The sequence below is a fragment of the Dipodomys ordii genome, unplaced genomic scaffold (assembly GCF_000151885.1).
Source record: "Dipodomys ordii isolate 6190 unplaced genomic scaffold, Dord_2.0 Scaffold27, whole genome shotgun sequence".
NCBI classification, from domain to species: domain Eukaryota; kingdom Metazoa; phylum Chordata; class Mammalia; order Rodentia; family Heteromyidae; genus Dipodomys; species Dipodomys ordii.
In genome coordinates, this window is record NW_012267243.1 from 15,183,283 (window position 1) to 15,203,963 (window position 20,681).

General features: G+C 37.4%; 1 protein-coding gene across 2 annotated transcripts in view; it reads right to left on the bottom strand.

Annotated features, from left to right (window-relative positions):
• The window catches only part of Srfbp1 (serum response factor binding protein 1), a 31,929-nt gene continuing 11,248 nt past the window's right edge, over positions 1-20,681 (bottom strand). For both annotated transcript variants that reach the window (XM_013015789.1, XM_013015790.1), the window contains 5 exons: positions 9,314-9,385; positions 3,977-4,058; positions 2,633-3,329; positions 540-577; positions 1-276 (listed from right to left, as the gene is read on the bottom strand). In XM_013015789.1, the coding sequence (XP_012871243.1) occupies positions 92-276; positions 540-577; positions 2,633-3,329; positions 3,977-4,058; positions 9,314-9,385 (1,074 nt within the window). In that variant the 3' untranslated portion in view covers positions 1-91. The remainder of the gene's footprint in view (positions 277-539; positions 578-2,632; positions 3,330-3,976; positions 4,059-9,313; positions 9,386-20,681) is intronic.

The window sequence follows — 20,681 nt, forward strand, 5'->3', positions numbered from 1 at the left end:
TAAAACCTTCCCAGACATTTATTCCAATTAACGTTTATATTATAATAGAATAGTAAGAAAAAACAGGAAGTAAGGTCTAGAGAGAAAGCCATCAATCATCAAATGTGATTTTCTTCCCCTGAAACACGGTGATGTTAGCCTGCTGCTCCTTCCGCCTCCTGCTGGCTTCCCAGGATGGGTGAAGCGGGAGCTGTGAATGAGCTCTGGTGGTCTCAGGTCCTCTCAGGGCATGTTTATTAAACCGACTCTTCACCTGAGCTTTGTTTTCTGAGAAATCTTGGAAGAGAAAGCAAAGATAATACAAACTAAACATATACAAACAAGAAAGAAATGGACTGCATCTTACTTGAATAAATTAAAAAAAATCTGCTTTAAAGATAGTAATACATAACTTAAAAAGTGATTCTGCCTTATATACCATGATATAAAGAGGAAGGAACTTAAGTCTTGCTGAAATGGATTTGCAATTGTGATTTCCATCCTTCCATGTGGCAGAGCATTGCTACTGCATGTGGAGATTCGTAGCTATGGACACATACCTGAGATTTTGCTCTTTGGAGCTTGTTCTTTGTAATCCCTAAAAGAAAAAAAATGCCATTGTTATTGTTATTATTATCTTTGTGCTGGTACTGGGGTTTTAACTCAGGACCTGAGTGCTGTCCCTAAGCTTTCTCATTCAAGGCTGGCTCTCTGTAACTTAAGCTACAGATTCACTTAGGCCTTTTTGGTGGCTAATTGATGAGAGAGAGAGACACACAAACTTTCCTGCCCCAGCTGGCTTCAAATCTTAACACTCAGATCTCAGCTTTCTGAGTGGATAGACTTATAAGCATGAGCAGCCAGAGCCTGGAAAAAAACATAAATATGACCTTAAAAGGTAAATAAATCCTCTGTTCTTAAGCAGATGATATAACAGGATAAACCTTACCACAGGCCTATCAGAGTCTCACATTCAACCAACATGTCATAAATGTGGATTTTAGCTATATCCAATGTTTGATTCCAATATTACTTCAGACATATAAAGGAGTTATGAATCTATTCTTACAAAGACTTCGGTTTGTAAGTTAAAAATAAACTGCCAAGTGAGTTGAAGGTGGCAGCCTAAGGATTACAGATGACAGAATACCAGTCAGGCAGGAGGCAAAGACTAGGAACACTACAGTTTGAGGCCAGCCTGAACAAAATGACAGCAAGACTCCCATCTCCCAAACAAGCTGGGCATAGCAGCTCATATCTAGCCCAGCAACTCACAGGCAAAAGGATCTTGATTAAAATCAGCTACTTGTCTACTAGCCAGGCCCTGAGTTTAAACCCCAGTATCTGTAAGCAACAACAACAAAACAAAAACCCAAACACAAACTATTTAATTTCCTTTTCTCTGTACTTGGGGCCTATCTAAAGGATTTCAAACATCTCACATTTAAGATTTCCACATTTTGTGGAAAGGAATGGTGACATATTTTAAATGAAGGAAAAACCCCTGTCTTTTCAGACAGGAGTCTAAGTTATTTTAATTAATTTCAGGCTCTGAAGATATAGCCAGGTGCTGGTTGCTCAGGCATATAATCCTAGCTACTCAGAAATTTGAGATATGAGGATTGAAGTTTGAAGCCAGCCAGGGCAGGAAAGTCCATGTAACTTAATCTTCAAAGCTGGATATAAGAGCCGTGGTTCAAGTGATAGAACACTAGCCTTGAGCAACAATCAGGGACAGTACCCAGTAGTCCCTGAGTGCAAGTCCTAGGGCCAGCACAAATTAAAAAAATAAAAATACTTTACCAGTTTAATACTCTTGTCTAAGTGTTTAGAACATTATTCTATTCTGTTAAGGAGTATCTCTGACCTATAGTAAAATAATTTACTAAAGAAAAATAGCAGCTACTAAAGAAATCTGTTAAACATGACTCACTCTAAAATATGCTATCTTCTAACAGATAAGAACTTTATGATTTATACAAGGACAGAGCAATGGGAAAACTCAATGTGAGGCCAGCAGCTTTACATAATGAATAAAAATGACACAGAACAAATGATTGATGTTTACAGCAGTGCTCCTGAGTCATCAAAACTCCCCACCACATCCTTTTCACCAAGTTCTGTTTAAGCAGAGACATGAAAAAGTTTCAAATTTTTCATCAAAAACGAGCAGTTTTGTGGGCTGGGAATGTGGCCTAGTGGTAGAGTGCTTGTCTAGCAAGCATGAAGTCTTGGGTTCAATTCCTCAGCACCACACACAGAAAAAGCCAGAAGTGGCACCGTGGCTTGAGTGGTAGAGTGCTAGCCTTGAGCAAAAGAAGCAGTGCCCAGGCCCTGAGTTCAAGCCCCAGGACTGGCAAAAAAACAAACAAACAAACAAAAAAAGGTAGTTTTGAAGGTCTGATAATTCAAGGTGAAAACAAGTCAGTGCTGTATGTTAGTTGGCTATTATAGCATCTCATTTCAGGTTGCAGCTGGGACATCTGGGGCACTGTCACACACTTCTGTATGCCTTTCCACTTCAAGTTAGAGAGGGACAAGTCTAGTTTGGGTTGTACAAACTACAATGACTTGTGGTTGACATTTCTTCCCTTATTGTTGGGAATATATTGGTATTTCCTCTTCTAAAAAGGGAATACAAAAGCATCCTTACCTTCTGGAGCTTTTAGATCCAGATAATGAGTGGAAAAACACAGATTCTAACTTCCTGGCTTCTGTTGCTGGCTTACTTTGGTTACCTCCTCTACCCCAAGGGGCTGCACGCTCATCCTCGGTGGGTTGCTCCATCTTTTGGGGAGGTCTTTGCTCCTTAGCTGCAGAGTGGGGGCCACTTTGCTTCTTTCTTGTCAGCCTGGCTTTCCCAATGAAGAAGTCATCACCACTGTCACTCTCCTCAGACATGGAGGACTGCTTGTAGAACCTTTCTTCTGTGCTATCATCAAAGTACTCCTTTTCCTCCTCCTCAGACTCACTGCTGCCACTGAGTGAGTGCTCAGATACTTCCTTCTTTGAACTCTCACTTGCTGATTTCAGTCTGGGCTCAGCAGGTGTCTTCTGGCATCCAGGGGGACAAAGAGACCCTTTTCCTGAAGGCTTTGATGGGGAAGCTGAAATGTCCACTGCTTTTGGTCCAGGTTGTACCTTGGCCACTTTTCCTTTTGAGTCACTGGTGGGTTTCTTTGCTGATACTTTGGCTTCCTTGTCCTTCTGCTCACCTGTAACGGTCCTCTCATGCTGCTGTTTATCATTTGAACACAAAGTGCTCTGAGAATAATTTTCTTCTGAAGTCGTCTCTGATGGCTGAACTTCAGTAGCATTCTGTCTTGCATCTTTAAAGGACTGGACAGCAGCTGTTGGAAAAATAGTGAAGGACTTGTTTCAGCATTAACACCAATGTAACAGTACTGTTTCAGTACCAAACTTCTTTAATGATTTGAAACATGTAAGAGAACAAGTGGACTTTATACTAAATATGTAAAATGGGTCTGAATTCACAAAGAAATAATTTGACTTCTTGAAAAATAGATTTATCAGATGTGCTCAAGACACAGTCTTGTTAAACTGCCAAAGAAAAAAGAAATTTGTCCTTTTTTACATGTCTGAGTTATGAAGAGCAGAAGTCACTAACACAAATAAATTTGCACTTTGGATTTCTATGGTAATAAGGTAGAATTATGGTGTTTTCAGACATAAAAATAAAACACTATCTGTGACAAAACTAGTCCTATATATTTTATTATATACAAATAAAAATGATGTGAGAAAAGAAGGTTAAAGCAATATGTCAATATTTAGAACTATAACCTGATCATGCTATATAAACACATTAAAATGTAAGAAAAAGTCTCAGATTTAGTTAGCTTTTTCATAAAGCATATTTTCTATAGTTTTTGTCCTCATGTATAAATACTGAAGGATCTATGTTTATAATAGCAAGCATCTTCAAGGGTTGAAAAATGCACTGAGCAGACTGACTTTTAATTCATTTAATCCATACCTTTCAGTACATCTATTTTTTTCTTAAGAAGTGGGTGCACTGCTAGTCTGGCAATTGCTCTTTCAGTTGCAGTAGAATCTGGCTGCAAAATTAAAAAAAAAACACAACACAATATAGGGGGCTAAAAATAACTCAGCTCCGTTTAGAAATGTTTAAAGGATCTAAAAAGGCTAAATCAATATGAAGGAATCTAACAATGTATAGAACTAAACTGTCTGATACAGACAAGTTGTGATTACTACAATATTTGAAGTCCCATCTAATTAAGGTGTAGGAATTCATTCATATTCTGAATGTCTCCTATCTTGGCTGTATTGTGTATTGTTTGAAACAACACCAAAGACTTGAGGATGATTGGATGAGAATAGTTTATGATGCAACATTTAATCCAATGAAAATTTAGATTAGTAGTAGATGTAGACTACTCTAAGTACATGATGTAGCTACAACTTCTAAATTTCTACTTCCAGCTCTCACATGAGCCCAGAATGGTATGCAGCCACATAACTGAAATACAGTTGACACATCTAGTCAGAACTCTTTTGAGTTTCCCCTCCAATATGCTTCTCCTACTGTTTTTCTTCTCTGTTCTTTTCTTTTCTGTTCTGACTTTCAGTTCTGATTACTCAGGCCTAACATTCTAAGGAGTCTTCTATTTCCCTTTCCCTCATATTTCTTTTTTTGGTCGGCCATGGGGCTTGAACTCTGGGCCTGGGCGCTGTCCCTCAGCTGTTCAGCTCAAGGCGAGCGCTCTACCACTTGAGCTACAGTGCCACTTCCGGTTTTCTGATGGTTTATTGGAGATAGGAGTCTCATGGTCTCTCCTGCCTGGGCTGGCTTTGAACCACGATCCTCAGATCTCAGCCTCCTGAGTAGCTAGGATTACAGGTGTGAGCCACCAGCGCCTGGCTTCCCTCATATTTCACAATACATTCCCCAGGATATCACATGGCTCTACATGTAAGACATATAGAATCAGTCATTTCTACTCTTTCTACCTTTGATTAAATCACCAACTCCTTTACCTGGACCAACACTGTAAACTCATACATGATCACTCTCCTTCACATTTTACTCTATTTTATAGTCACTTTTCCCTAGAGCAGGGCAGTGATGTCAAATCATTTTATTTTCAATTCTCTAAGCCTCCTTGCTTTCAGATGTTTAGGTTATTCTGGTGCAAGCTCTTTTTAATCTGGAATGTTTTTCTCTCAAATACACAAATGACTGATCATCTCACAGTCCTCCGGCCTCAAATGTCATCACAAACAACACAAAGCTACCACTGTTGATTTTATCTACTTCACATAATTTAATGTATGTCAGTGCAAATATCTTCATACTTTTGCTGTAGTCAGTTACAAGTAGTTTTAGAACTGTGGTAATACCTGAATGCCTACTGTTAACTTTGGATAAACACTATACTTTGTAATCATTTTATCACTGAATGTATTCAGCAAATAACTTCTCTATCCCAGAGCTATCTTTGATTTGGCAATCTCATTTCTATAGGTGCTATTTTTTAAAAAGGCTCTACAATAAGCTCTACAATTCTACAACTACACATTCACTGAAAGTTATGATTTTATTATAAATATTATTATGAATTTATTAATCTTACTTATTATATGTGTCTCTCTGTACAAAGTTGCAATCTCTGCTGGACATCATGTATTTACTGCAGAATCCCACAGCACGCATCATGTTGCTGTCAAATTGGAACTGTGCATCCAGTTCAAAGAGAGCGTAGAAGTTTTTTCATACACAAAATCATACATAAAATTGAGCAATTATGTGAAATTATGCTAGTAACTATGCAATTTGTGATTTTTTAAAAGAAAAACAACAGTTAATACACAGAAAAATAAAGCACACCATTCTATGAATAAGTACTTTGTTGAAAAGATAGCTACTTTTAAGGAGAATATGAAATTTTTAAAAAGATTCTTAGCTAACTGCTAATACAGGATAAAAATGTGGTTTTTTCAGGAAAAGGAAGAGGTTGGACATGACTTCCTATAATCATTCTTCATCAGGGAATACATTTTGTGCCTCTGAATAACTGTAAATATGAAGTCCAATTTCAATCATGGGCACTAGTCACTAGTCATGTCTCTAATGGTGGCTAAAACAATGTAATTCTGTTTAAGAAAAATGGATTAAAGATACATGGCTTCCATATTCTCATTCATTTTGATGATATCCTTTTTTTTTAAATCATCTTTTCAGTGAATCAAACCCAGGGATTTGCCCATTAGCACTCTACAACTGTGCCATATTTCCAGCAGTGCAAATCTATTTAACAAATACGTTGTTGGAAGAGGAGTTATTTCAAATGATAGAGTGTCAACCTTGAGCAAAAGAGTGAAGGAAGAAATGTGAGTTCTGGAGTTCAAGCCCCACTACTGACACACACACACACACACACACACAATCTTGCAGGTTCATGTGAATATAAAATGGTGTGTATACATATGTATAAACATACATATATGTATATATACATATATATACACACACCCATTACAGTGCAAAGGCAATATAGCAGTACACACACACACACACACACACACACACACACACACACAAAGAAAATGATTTTACAGCTTCCAACTTCTACAAACTGGAAATCTGATCATGTCAGCCCAGACTAGCTTCAAACTTGTGATCTTCAGGGCTGGATATGGCAAAGAGCTTGCCCAGCAAGTGCCATGTCCTGAGTTTGATCCCCAGTCCCAAACCAGTCAAAACCAAGTAAACTGTGATCTTCAGATCTCAGTCGCCTAGGTCACTAAGACTGTAAGTTGTGAGCCACAGCACCTAGCTTTAATTTTATTCTTAAGAAAGCGAACTTAACATTTTAAGTTCTAAGTCTATTCTTAGGAAAGCATTTTTAAACCTTTCTTTAATTTTGCTCTAATTTTGTGATTAGGTCAAATTTTTTTGCTATCCAACTGATTAGATATCTAGACTGTCTTTAAGATTATTTACTTAGGAAAAAGCTATAACCCCAAATCAAATTTCTGAATTTAGTGTAATATTCCTAACAGGTCTGCTTGTTATAGAATAACTTTTCTAACACTGAGTCTTACCTCTAAATGTTTTTTTTTCACTAAAATTTGTAAAGCCCACTTCAAAGCTATATAAATGTAAAAAGAGGCCATGAAGCAAGTGGGCCGAGACTCCTTCTTTTGATGGTGGTTAGGGTTCTGTGGCTCCAAGACGTCCGTATGTCCGCTATGCTCTGTCTTGCTCACTAGCATTGGGCTAAGTGCAGGAACTTGTGGGTTAAATTTAGGAACCCACAAGAAAGGGTGAGGCGGTCTCTGCCATGAGCCTTTAACCCCTGGGCACACCCTTCCTTTACTATGTCTTCCCTCTTTCTATATACTGAGCCTTATTATCTTTTAATACCCAAGGACGTAAACACCATCTTTGGAGGCTCCCAAGGTAGCGTTTCATGAAAAAGACTAAGATAAATGTACAAATTACTAAGCTCATTGACCTCAAATGGTAAGCTTCATTTGATAGATTGAAAATGTTATAGATAGATATAAAAGCAACAAATATGTTGATATATCTGAAATTTAAATAAATCTATTTTAAAGCTTAAAAGTCTACTAAGTAGTCTCTATGAACAGCTTTTACACCTGCATGAAAAATATTAGGAGGTATGAAGGAAACCACAGCTTTCCTTATTTAAAACTGACACAATGTTTGCCATGGAAAATTCTCAGGAAACTGTGGTTTTCACACACCTTTAGTTTCTTCCATTTCAAACAAATTAAATAAAAAAGTAGAAAACATCTCATTTTTTAACGGGAAAATTTTGTTTTGGCATACTGGTATTTATTGTGAACACAAAGCATTTGGTGTTCAATTTTGAAAAGAATTTTGCAAATGTACCTCTGAATGTAAACAGACTAAAAATAATAAAGGTCTCCTGTGTGTAATATTAATTCTTTGGAATGTTGCCTAAAATGAACTGCCTCTAAATGAACTGGTACAGGAAGAATGCTAGGAGCAATACTTGTTATAGTTAGTTTGGTTTATTAATTCTAAGCTTTATCTGAGGATGTAAATCAACAAATTAACATTTGTGTTTATCAAATCCATTAAGCAAGAAAGACAATGGGAAACAGCTCCTTTGGCTGGATAGGAAGAATTATGGCAAACTACACATCGACATTTTTGGAGGTAATAAAACAGATAATATTTTCCATACTGTCTTATGTTCTGTTTGCTCAATTCTCATGTAAGATGAAATTTTAAAGACTACTGAAGACAAAGCCAGTATAAATGCCATTTTGTGTTAAAATCAAAGAAGGCTTCTCACAAATTTAATCTGATACATACATTACTTTGGGCAATGTAGATAAGCACCAATGCTAAAACCACCCATTTACATACATGTTAATAGAAATATTAGTCATTCCAGCTATTCTCAATCAACTGGACAAAGTAATAGCTCTGTGGTAAGGACATTTTTAGCAACTGTGTTTCTTCTCTGATTGAAAAGACAGAAGACTCCATCAATACAGTTTTCCCTAAGCCATCAGGACAGCTTTTAGGGGACGAAGTCATTTACTTTCCTCTTTGGGCCCTATAATCAGCCATGGATCAATCTCTTAAGATAACTGGGCCTACAACATAGAATATACATGTCCACAGTCAGCATACAGTCTTTGTTTATGAAGCATAATGGAAAACAGTACTTAATGCCATGTAATTGCGATGAATTCTAAGCAAGTGAGGCCAGGATGAACCTTCCTTCCTCTAATCAAGAAAATCAATTTTTTTGTTATATATGTTTTTTATTGTAAAAATACTGTACAGAGGGGTTACAATTACATGAGTAAGGTAATGAGTATTTCCTATTGAGCATTGATACCTCCTCCTTGTTTTTTCCCTACCATCCCTTCCCTCCCCTGCCACCCCGAAGTTGTAGAGCTTGTTTTCAACATAGGGTCTTGTACATCTCATTCTTACAATGGGTCAACCTGTATCCTTATTTCAGTAAGAAAAATCAATTTTTAAAAACGTCTACTCTTTTAATAATGTAAAGCCACAGGGAGATGATAATATGACAGAGGTAAATGAATAGGGGGGAAGGAAGAGCTGGAAATAAGAGAAAACAAGTTTCAGTAGTCACATGATTTAATTAAATTAATCTTCTGTCATACTTATCACTATTTTATAGGTATTTGCGTGTTAGAGTCTGGTTTGGTGGTGGTCTAAGTGGCTAGGAGGAATGGAAGGAGGCTCAGGCTGAAGGCCAGGAAAGAGGGCGAGACAGTATGTTCCACACTGGCACTTAAGTCTTTACAAGGGCTATACCTTTTTGCAGATCTTTTCAAAGTTGATGTCATCACCAAGAGCAGATTTAGTCACTTCATCTGGTTTTAGTTCCTGTGAAAGACAAAAAAGTATAGAAGTTCAAGTTAAACAGCCACTATTATGAATTAAATTCCTTCTGTATCTTGCTTTAAAAAACACAGTATTTTCAATCTAATTTGCTCCGCTTGCATGTTTGGCCGGTCTAGCTCCTCCACCGGAGTTGTTACACCTGTAGCCTGGCTTTGGCTGGTTCTTTGGAGATGAAATTTAACAGACTTTCCTGCCTGTGCTGTCTCTGAACTACAATCCTCAAAGTCTCAGCTTCCTAAGGAGCTAAGATTATAGGAACGAGCCACCAGTACCCTGCCTACAATCTAAATTTTATTATTGTTACTGTAATGATGTACAATCTAAATTTTAAACAAAGAACAAAGATTCAGTAATCCTACTATGTTAGATGCATCCAAAAGAAATGAAGTCATTACACTGCAGAGATACTGGCATGGGCATGTGAACTGCAGGACTCCACCTCGCTGTCCCTCACGCAGCCATGCACAAGGAAAATAGGGTATGTACAAAGGGCGTTTATGCAACAACAAAAATTAAGATCGTGACATTTATGGCAACATAAAATAACTGGAAGACAGGTCCAAATGTGTTAGCTAGTCATGGCAATATAAATAGTTACGCTCTCACCAGCGTGAAAAGTTATGATAGCTGCTCTCTTAAACTGAGAAAAATAGTGGTTCCTAGAGGCTTATAAAAGGTTGCAGAGGCAAGGGGGTAGAGTGAGGCTGGACACATAAATATCAAATATAGGTAGGAGTTAGTTCTAATGTCCTATATAGCACACTAGAGAAATTACAGCTTATAGTAATTTATTGCATATTTCAAAATAACTATACAAATTTAAAGATTCCCAGCACAGAAATGAGATATACTTAAGGAAATGTTAATTACCCAGTTTGATCCTTTCTCATTGTACACATCTGTCAGATTTTTGTAATTTAACACAATCTCTTGCCAGAAGGTTGGTGGCTTCTGCGTGTAATACTAGCTACTCAAGAGGCTGAGATCTGAGGGTCGCAGTGTGAAATCAAGCTAAGTGATCTCAAGCCCTAGAACCAGTACCTACACACAAAAATAAAATAGTCTCTTAAAAAAAAGTCCAGGCTCCAGATACACGGCAAATATTACATTAAAATGAGGAAGGGAAAACCATTATGTAGCAGGGTTGGTATTTCACACATGACCTATGTTAATAACAACCTCTACTCTTAGCGCATAAGCAGCCTTGGGCTGGACTGAATACCTTCCCAAAGATGTCCACCTCTCCAGTTCCACACTGTGAGTGTGTTATTTGGTAGATGTAAATAAGGGTCTTGAAATGAGACATGGATCCTGGATAATGCAGGTGGCCCAAGTCCCCAGGTTCCTTGTCAGAGGACAGTGGAAGGAAGCAGAGTGGAGAAGGAAGGACAAAGCAGAAGCCAGAAAGGTGGAGAGAAGACAAAGGTAAGCACTGGCCTGGAAGAAAGAAGGCTGAGAGTGGAGGTGGGGCCTGGGCGGATGCTGGGCGGCATTCTGCCTGGAGCCCATGGGTGTTCAGTCTTGAGCAGCTCCAAAACATCAACTCTACACATCTGTGTGGTTTTAAGCCACTAAAAATTAAAAACAACAGAATATATTTTCTATCTCCTTCCTATCTTCACATTATAAAGTAGTCATAGCATATTTGTATATACCATAGATAATGCCAACAATTAAATATTCACTTTCAAACTTAATAAAATATATATGCCCTGACTGACTTAATGGTCCTTGTCATAGAACACATACTTGAGTACTTTGGGCCAAGTACTTTGCTTTAAATACACCTCTGTGTGTATTTAAAGGGATGCCATCTATTGAGATGCTTCATAGATAATGTAAAAGAGGCAAGCTTAGCAAACAAGTATGGATGGGAATCCTGTTTTATACACGAAATTTTTGTCAGTGCTATTTTAAGTAGACCTTGAGGAATAAACACTACAAATATAATGCAAATATTATGAAATCATTCTTCCTCCCTTTGCTTTAGACTGAAAAGTAATAAAAGAGACTGCCTCTCAGAACAAGGCATGGTTTGTGTGTTCTTACAAATGGACAAATACTATAGTAAATGTTAGTTTTCTTCTCAAAAAGTAAGAGGAAATTTTACCCATAGCCTTTCTGAATCCTCCGAAGTCTGCTCTGGAGTCTACTTGAAAAGTTCATGCTACTTTGCTGGGACTTGCAAATTGTTTCCTTAAACCTAGATTTATCTATCTTTTGACTGAGAATATTTAATACATATTTGAAGGAAAACATCTTAAAACAACTCTTCGTATTCTGGAATTGTATTCAAATTTCAATGCAGGGCTATAACTTGCTAGGAATTTAATTAATTTACTCCCATTTTAAGAATACATAAATGACTCCCCAAACTGATTATGAAAGCCAGTCATTACAGCAAAATTCACTAGTCTATCAGATTAGTAATTCAAAGTGGAGGATATTATGAGAACTGAATTTTAAAAATCTGAAGTCATTTTCCATTTTAAAAGAATGCCTGGCCCGGGACTTGAGGCTTACCCAATAACAAACCAACCCCTTCATTAGAAATAAGTGAATACGAGTGCTGGGGAATGGTGAAGGATGTCATGCTTTGAGGATGAAACTCACAAAGTCCCAGTTCAGTTAAAATAAAGAGAGAACTCACTCAGATTAATGGCACTTAGAGGCTTGTAGTATTACTAATTTGTTTCTCTTATTTAAGCTTTCAAGTATTAGGACTCCCCAATCTATTTTAATGATAAAAGAAACAATAATATTCTTTAAAGTGTACATACTTGAGTTTACTAATCCACTGACAAACAATAGAGCCGAGAATGATTTCAGCTGCCACTTCAGCTGCAGTTTCACCCACTGTGGAGAAGCCTGGGTTGCTCCCTCTGCACAAGCCTGAGAAGATCTCTCTATAGGACAGGCTCTTGGCCAAGTCTTGGGCCAAGACCTATGTATGAGTCCTGTGGCTGACTCTAGTCTGTATACTTGCAGAACAATAAGCTCTAATTGTATCTACAACAGCTTTTGTTGAGTCCTGAGGATACTACTAGTCACTCACTGAATAGTCTTGGGGACTGTTGACCCATTCATTTTATAAAAGAAAATCATTACTACATGAGACATCTAAGGCACCGCAGCAGAGGTAGGACTAGAATATTCACATTTTGTTTACTGCCATATCCAGTTGTCAATGATGAGTTTTCCCCCCTCCCTCCTTCCTTCCTTCCCTCTCTTCCACAGGGTTTCACTACGTGGGTCTAGGTTGCCCTCAAATTCCTAACCCTCTTGCATTAGCTTTCAGAGTGCTGGACATGTAATGCCATGCACAGCTTAGAAATTACTCCAGTTCCTTCCTAAACTGATATTATTCAGGTTCTCTACATTGACAACTGTTACTCACTAGCAAGATCCAACCGAAGAATTTTAGTTCCCCGTTGTGGAAAGAAGGGACCGTGAAGAAGATATTTATACGTGTTCTACAGTATAACTTGTCTCACTGTACTGCTCAGGTCTCAGTACTGGGTACACCACAAAGCAGAACACTGCCCTGTCCACAGACATTTAACAGCTCTCTCTCATTCAACTGTCTCTCTTAATCCTCTAAGTTAGAAACACAGTTAATCTCCACTCTCATCCATGTTGAAGTATGCACCTTTCCTCTCAGGTAGTAGCTAGGATTTTTAAATACACTACACGGAAGCTCTCTGTTCTTGTCTCTCTGTCTCATTGGAGTACGGCTCCAAGTAAGGCAAGAACCATATTAACTTAAATTTCTATATAAAGGAGCACAGAATGTATGACACACAAATTATAGACTGAAACTATTCTTGCTGAGCTCAAACAAATTGTTCCAGTCAAAAGAACGGCTCTGAGGTGACATACAAGTGTGTGAAGTTTACTAGCTAAGGAAAAGGTTAAGTACTACCAAGTAAAACTTTTACTTTTTAATTCTTAGAAATAATAACTACTTCATCTTATGGTCTTAAAGGCGCAATGTACCTAGGCAGCGTTGATGGCCTGCGTGACAGGCAACCTCTGATCTGGACTGCCCTGTCACAGTGGCTCTGGCCTAACTTCTGAATGACATTTCAGGACTGCAAGTAATGGCCATCTTGATATACCACTTAAGTGAAGTAGGAGATTGCAGAAATTAAAATTCTCAAAAAAATTTATTCTGTGCTAAGAACATCAATTTTATTAAATTTAATACTACAGTATATGAGTCTACAGGAGTATTTCCAGTTTAAAAAAAAGAAACAGACTGAATTAATAATGGTATAAAACATGACCAGTGCAACCTGTTAATAACTTCAGGAATTTTAGTCTCTGCTACTGTAATAATAGCTTTCTACATCTTAAGTCATCTGCTCATCTAAATTCAATAAGCTGACATTTGAAATTAAATATTTTAAACATGAAATGAATGAAAACTGAGCTAACAGCTTGATGGAGGTAAGAAAAAGAAATGTAACTGGGCACCGATGGCTCATGCCTGTAATCAGGAAGCTAAGCTCTTAAATTCTAGGTTCAAAACCAGCCCAGGGAGGAAAAGTCCTTGACACACCAAAATCTGAAGGGGGGAGCTCTGGCTCAATTGGGAGAGTGCCAGCTTTGATTTAAAAAGCTGAGGGATAGCACCCAGGCCCTGAGTTCAATCCTAAGTACTCACACACAAGAATGTACATGCGTGTGTGCATGCATATACACATATCTAAAAAATTCACAAAGCAAGCCAGGTGTCACTGGCTCATACCTATAATCCTAGCTACTCAGGAGGCTGAGATCTGAGGACTGCAGTTCAAAACCAACAATGGCAGGAACGTCCATGAGACCCTTATCTCCAATAAACTATTGAGAAAAAGACAGAAGTGATGCTGTGGCTCAAGTGGTAGAGCACTATACTTGGGCACAAACAAGCTCAAGGACAGCACTAGGACTGGCCAAAAAAATAAATAAAAAAATCATAAAACAACTTTGGAGATTTATCATCACTTTGGCCATTTAAAAAGATTCTTTGACATAAATCTCCTTTAAGAATCTAATCTATTTTGGGCACAACTGGCTTATGCCTGTAATCCTGCTGAGATCCATTCTCGTCCTCTGTCCTTAGTTCCCCCATTTAGCTTGAAACCAATGCCTGTACCTCAAAATATGGCTAAAGACGTACTGAAGTACTACATCATTTAATAAGTCTTTCTCTGCCTTTCACCATGACTCTGACATAGGAGGCATAGGGCCAGGCATGGACTCGGGGCCTGGAGATTAAAAACCCAGTTTCATAGAGCACCAGTCAATCAAGCAAGCCAAGCAAGTAAGCCTGGCAGTGAAGCATTAAGCCCCAGTATGACCTCTCCCAATCTATTTTAGATGTGTTCAATTATATTAATATTTAAAACATATTCCTAAGAGCTTAATATTAGACACTGTGACCACACAACCAAAATGAAGTTTTGAAGTAACATGAAGGTAACATGAAGGATAAAATGTATTAACAGATTGGTAAAAACATTTCCAAAGTACTGTACACGGAAATAAAGAAGATACTCTCTGTTTAGTGCAGGTCTTAATGGTGGGAACAATAAAAAGATTGCTAATGCATCAGAGGAACGTTCTTCAATTGCACAAAACTATCGATCATGATCTATTTGTCTAGGCATGAATTCACGGTTTTCTAGAACTGCTTTAGTTTTAGAAGTTGGTGAGTGTGTGGCAATGATTCACTTTGGTTTTGTGAGACTACCTGTGAATTAGTGGTAAATGTTACCTTGTTAGTTATCTATCTTATGATCCAGCAATACCACACTATTGGGCATTTGTCTCAAGGATTACAAATAGTAAAGACATTTGCACAACCATGTTCACTGATGCACTATTCACCACAGAAAAGTTATGGAAACCACCCAGATACTGTTCAATGGATGAATGGATCAAGGAAACATGATATGTATCTGTGCACGTGTACAACATACAATGGAATTTCAATCACCCATTAAGAAGAATGATATTATGTTATATAATGGATGGACCAGGAAAAATCTATGAAAACATATACGTTACCTATGTATATACACATCAAAGTATTAAAGTATGGCATTTACAGGGGAGTATTCCAGTGGTATAATTAGACTAACAGTCTAACAAAATGAACACCAGAAAGCTGGAACCTGAGGGGTGGAAGGAAGGGGGAGCAGAGAAATGAAAAGTGGGAGAATGGGGGAATGCCATCATAAGATTCAATGTATGTATGTATATATGTGAAAACTAGGAAAATGAGGGGCCAGGTGAGGTTGGGAGAGAGAGAATGATAAAACAAGTGGCACTGGCCAGGCGCATTATGCGCATACACTGACACGAGCAGCTCAGCTGAAACCCCACTGCATTAACTACTTCAACATACAACAGGATGAAACAGAACCTCCTCAACTAGAGAGAGGAAAGTGCACAAAGCTCTGTGGGGATACAATGGAAAAGAGGATGGGAGGGTGAGAAAAGCCTATACTGACAATGAAGAATTAACAATCAGTCTTGGCAAGCAGAAGGAAACTAATTTAGATCTTGAAAAAGAGAGTGATCAAATAAAGTAAGTTTACTACTAGGAAATTTTACTGCTGTCAGGTTTTTTGCTGGCAGCCATTGTAGACACTTAGCCAATTCCTTACTAAACGTCTACAAGAGTGCTGTCTCATTTTACTTCCAAGTTGAATTTCATGTCAGAAGTTAAGTCTTCATACTCTAAAAACTGAGATGAAGAGCTTTTACAACTACAATCTATTTTCATCAATTTATGAAAATTAATACTATTTTGGGGAGCAAAGCTCAAGAAATACTTCTATAAATTCAACAGTCCAAAGATCTTGACTTTTCTAACATAGAAATTAAACATAAACATAGCAAATAATCTAATCAAATGAAGATCTAAATCTGTTTTTGTATTATATACTATCTCTTACAAAAAGAAACGCTTTTCAGAAAATAAAACAAAATGAACAGCTTGCTTAACCTAAGAGATTAAACACGGTCACATATTTTATGCCAAATAAAAACACAAACTGTTCCTGAAACACAAAAGAATCCCTTTCTACGGTCATTTAAAAAAAGGTAGGTAGAGAAATGAGAGCCAAGAATTATGTCAGAGTGAATATCCTGCAAGGAACACTGGAGTTCTAAGGAATAAGTTACAGCAGACCAGACAGATTCTTCTCATTCTGGAAATTCCTTTCAAACAAAGAGGCTGGCTCCGGAGAGAGCAGTTTATGGTTTTGATGTGGAATCAGAGCATTAGTGTTTTAAAAGCATGTAACACTCATAAGTGGCAAACTTCTAAGAGTAAAGAAAATACTTAAAACCACTTTTGTTTTGTCACCTGGAAGGAAAGTACATTAAAAATGAAAACAAATAGAGTGAAAGGAACATACATATTATCTGTTATTATGTAGTCTATCAAATAAAATGTCAAATTACAGCATGAAAATGAACTTACTATACTTTTCTTACTAAAAGATTTCATTATAACATCTGCAAATTTATTTTTCCTTACCAAATTCTAAAGAGTAGGAAAAAATGGAAATGAATTAAACCTCAAGTTTAGTGAATGATTATGCAAGCCCATTTTCCCTCCTTAGTGAATCAACTAGACTGTTAAAAAAATAGGGACACTTCCAGGATAAGATGTAGGAACAGGGACTTTTTTTTTTTTTTTTTCATGGAGAAGATGTAGGGGAATAGCTGAAGTGATTACAAGGAAGTGGTCTTTAAGCAAAAAAAATCCGGGGAAATCAAAATCTAGGGGAACTCAATCTGTTACTGTAAATGCTAATGCTTTCAAAATACTTTCCTGAGAACCTTTAAGTTTCCAGCAATCTATTCCAGAGCACGTATGATTTGTAAAATCTACACTACTTAATAATAGTTTAGTACCATGTTCTACTTACATTTGCTTAAAATATAGCAAAACAATTAGGAAAGGCTGACTTATTTGAAATACAGTTTCTGCTGCTAACTCTTTTGAAACCAAAGGGAATTGGTGACATCTATACTTCCAGCTTTTTGGTTGCTAATTGGAAATAAGAGTTTCATGAACTTTCCTGCCCAGGGTGGCTTTGAACCTTTGATCCTCAGATCTCAGTCTCCTAAGTAGCTAGGATTACAGGCATGAGCCACTGCTGCCCAGCAAGGAATTACTTTTCATATTTAGCTTTCAGATATTATTTTTAAATGACATTATTTTAAAATATTAGACACATGCACAAAGTCCTTTAATCAGGTAAGCTTTATCTTTAAGAGGGCATAGCTTTTCAAATTATGCCAAATTATAACCAAACCTTATATTCTAAAAGGCAATGACACATTATTTTATTATTTCCTTTTGGAATTATGTGGCCACTAAAATTATAATGCAGAGAGCACACGAGTATCTTTATAATTCCTATTTTTTCCTTACAATAGATTTAGGCTAGAGGAATGCTGAGAAAACGGGTTAGAAAATAGATTTGGACTGAATCCTAGCTTTGGCTTTCTGTAATACTGTGACTTCAGGCACAGTGATTAACCCTTTGGAATCAGTCTCCATTTTAGTCAAGTAACAGTTGGTGACCATTCTTGACATTCTTTATTGGAACTTGATTAAACCCTATCAACTTGGTCAGGCAGTAAAATTAATATGAATCAATTGTCATATTTTCCAAGAAATTTCCCTGATTACTATTTGTGGTATTGTCTAGGTCTTATAAAACTGTTTTCTGTTTTTGGCCAGTCCTGTGGCTTGAACTCAAGGCTGGGACACTGTCCTTACCACTTGAGCCACAGTGATAACTTCTGAGTTTTTCTGTGTGTGGTACTGAGGAATTGAACTCAGGGCTTCATGCATGTTACGCAAGCACACTGCCACTAAGCCACATTCCCAGCCTTATTGACTTTGCTTTAAGAAATTGTATAAACCAGCTCCCTTGTTTGATGCTGTAAGATTTTTTAGAATAATCTTAAGAATTACATGACAAGCACACCAGTACTTAAAAAAAAAGTCTTAGGCTGGGAATGTGGCCTCGTTGTAGAGTGCTTGCATGAACCAGAGGTTCAATTCCTCAGTACCATATAAACAGAAAAAGCCAGAAGTGGTGCTGTGGCTCACGCGGTACAGTGCTAGCCGTGAGCAAAAAAGCTCAGAGACAGTGCCCAGGCCAGGCCCTGAGTTCAAGCGCCAGGATTGGCCAAAAAAAAAAAAAATCTGATCAACAAATGAGGATTAAGATGGATCTGCGAGGCAGTCAGTCCTATTTCACCTCCATTCTGTTTTCCTTCTCACCTACTATTTTAGTCACTTCCCTATTCTTACTTTTGTATTTATTCCACATTCCAATTATGACATTAATTTACTAAGGAAGTACATGCTGATTACCTGCCTTGGACTGCAATGAATGCAGTAAGCATGCGCTAAGAAGACATTACATCTTGAAAGAATGCTAATAGAAAGATCTAGAGAGAGTACTAAGCAACTCTGCCAGACCCACCATGACTTACAGACCTGTGTGTTTTGGTTATGGTGCATTCTAAATATTTAAAATAACCATTTCCAAGCAGCTCATATTGAGGTTTCAAGTTCTAAGTTAGTAGCTTCCTTCTTTGTGAAGTCTTCATAAAATCAGGCATGAAATTAAATTAATTGATCCCTTTAGTAGCTTCTTAATTATAAAGTCAGTACAGTGGGTACCACAGAAAGGCTCAGATAGTAGTTTGCAACACAACAGTACATTGACAGCAGGAATGTAACTTATCCATCTATATATATATAAGTTTTAAATTAGAATGCACTGGCTTGAACAGTTCTACTTTTATATGACTTTCAACATAAACCAGAAATTTCTCCAGCTCTTACCCATGCATAAGACTGGTATACCATGTAGAGTTTGGTTACCTTTATAGAGGAAAAGGAAGGAAAGAAGAAAAACTACACACTGGAAATTATAATTATTTATTAATTAGAGCAATCATTACCACTGGAATTATTTCTGCTTCATAATTTGATAACACGGAGAGAAGGAATACATTTTTTGTATTTAAGAAAAATTAAATCATTTGACATTTCTCCTTTGTAAGAAAACAGCCTGTAATCCTAGCTACTCAGGAGGCTGAGATCTGAGGATCATGGTTCAAAGCCAGCCCAGGCAGGAAAGTCTGTGAGAACAGAAAACTGGAAATGGTGCTGTGGCTCAAGTGGTAGAATGCTCACCTAGGGCTGAAGAGCCCAGAGACAGTGCCCAAGCCCAGAGTTGAAGCCCCACAACCGACAAAAAACAAAACAAGAAAAGAATGCATGGCTTTTATCATGTAATATGTGTTCAAGTTCAAGAATGTACATTATTTGAAAATAATTTGTTTCCATTGAGGAGATACCAAATTAAAAAAAAAAAAAAGGAATCTCTCATCTCTTGAGACCTAATCACTCAGCTGCTTTTCTCTATGGTCCTTTGTCACCCCAATTGTGTTTCCAAGGAACTCTGTTGTAACATTTACCTCTTTTCTCAAGCACCACATTATTTCAACAGTAATACTGGCTGCCTCAAACTTTTTAATCGTTGAAAAGTTCCTTGGATACATTCAGTTATTAGGAAATGTCTTACCAAGGTTAAAAGTTCAAATCTCCTACATTACAAAGTTAAAAAAAATCAAATCAAAATAAATAAAAAGAAACAAGGATGGTAAAAAAACCTCCAATATCATATGATACTTCTTACTTCTCAATCTTGTTTATACACTGAGTAGTCTTTGAAGTAGGCCTGTCCTAAGAAGCAATTCCAGAATTATAGTAACAGCGTTCTCATTACTCAGGCCAGCAAAGGCCTGCATGCTCACATTTGTTTTCACAATTAAGTAGGAAGCTACAAGGATAGAGGATGGGCAACATTCCTATTAGCCACATGTACTGCTCTTCAGAAGAAGAGTATCTTTAGCACACCATCAACTATATGAAGTGTTCTAGCAGCATCATCTACAATGAACCCATGATCCTCATGCACTACACGTCACTGAGTAGCACATGATGCACATTGCACATGCAATACTGTTAATGGTTCAGGTATATGATCTATTGAAAATACTGGTGAAGCTGTAGATACCAAATGCTAGGAAGCAAAGTAGGATCTCATTATGATGATGCTTTCAAAAGTTGTTGAGTGAGCCAAATCTGCCAACGACAAATGCTGGAGGGGATGTGGAGAAAGAGGAACCCTATTACACTGCTGGTGGGAATGTACACTTATACAACCACTTTGGAAAGCAGTCTGGA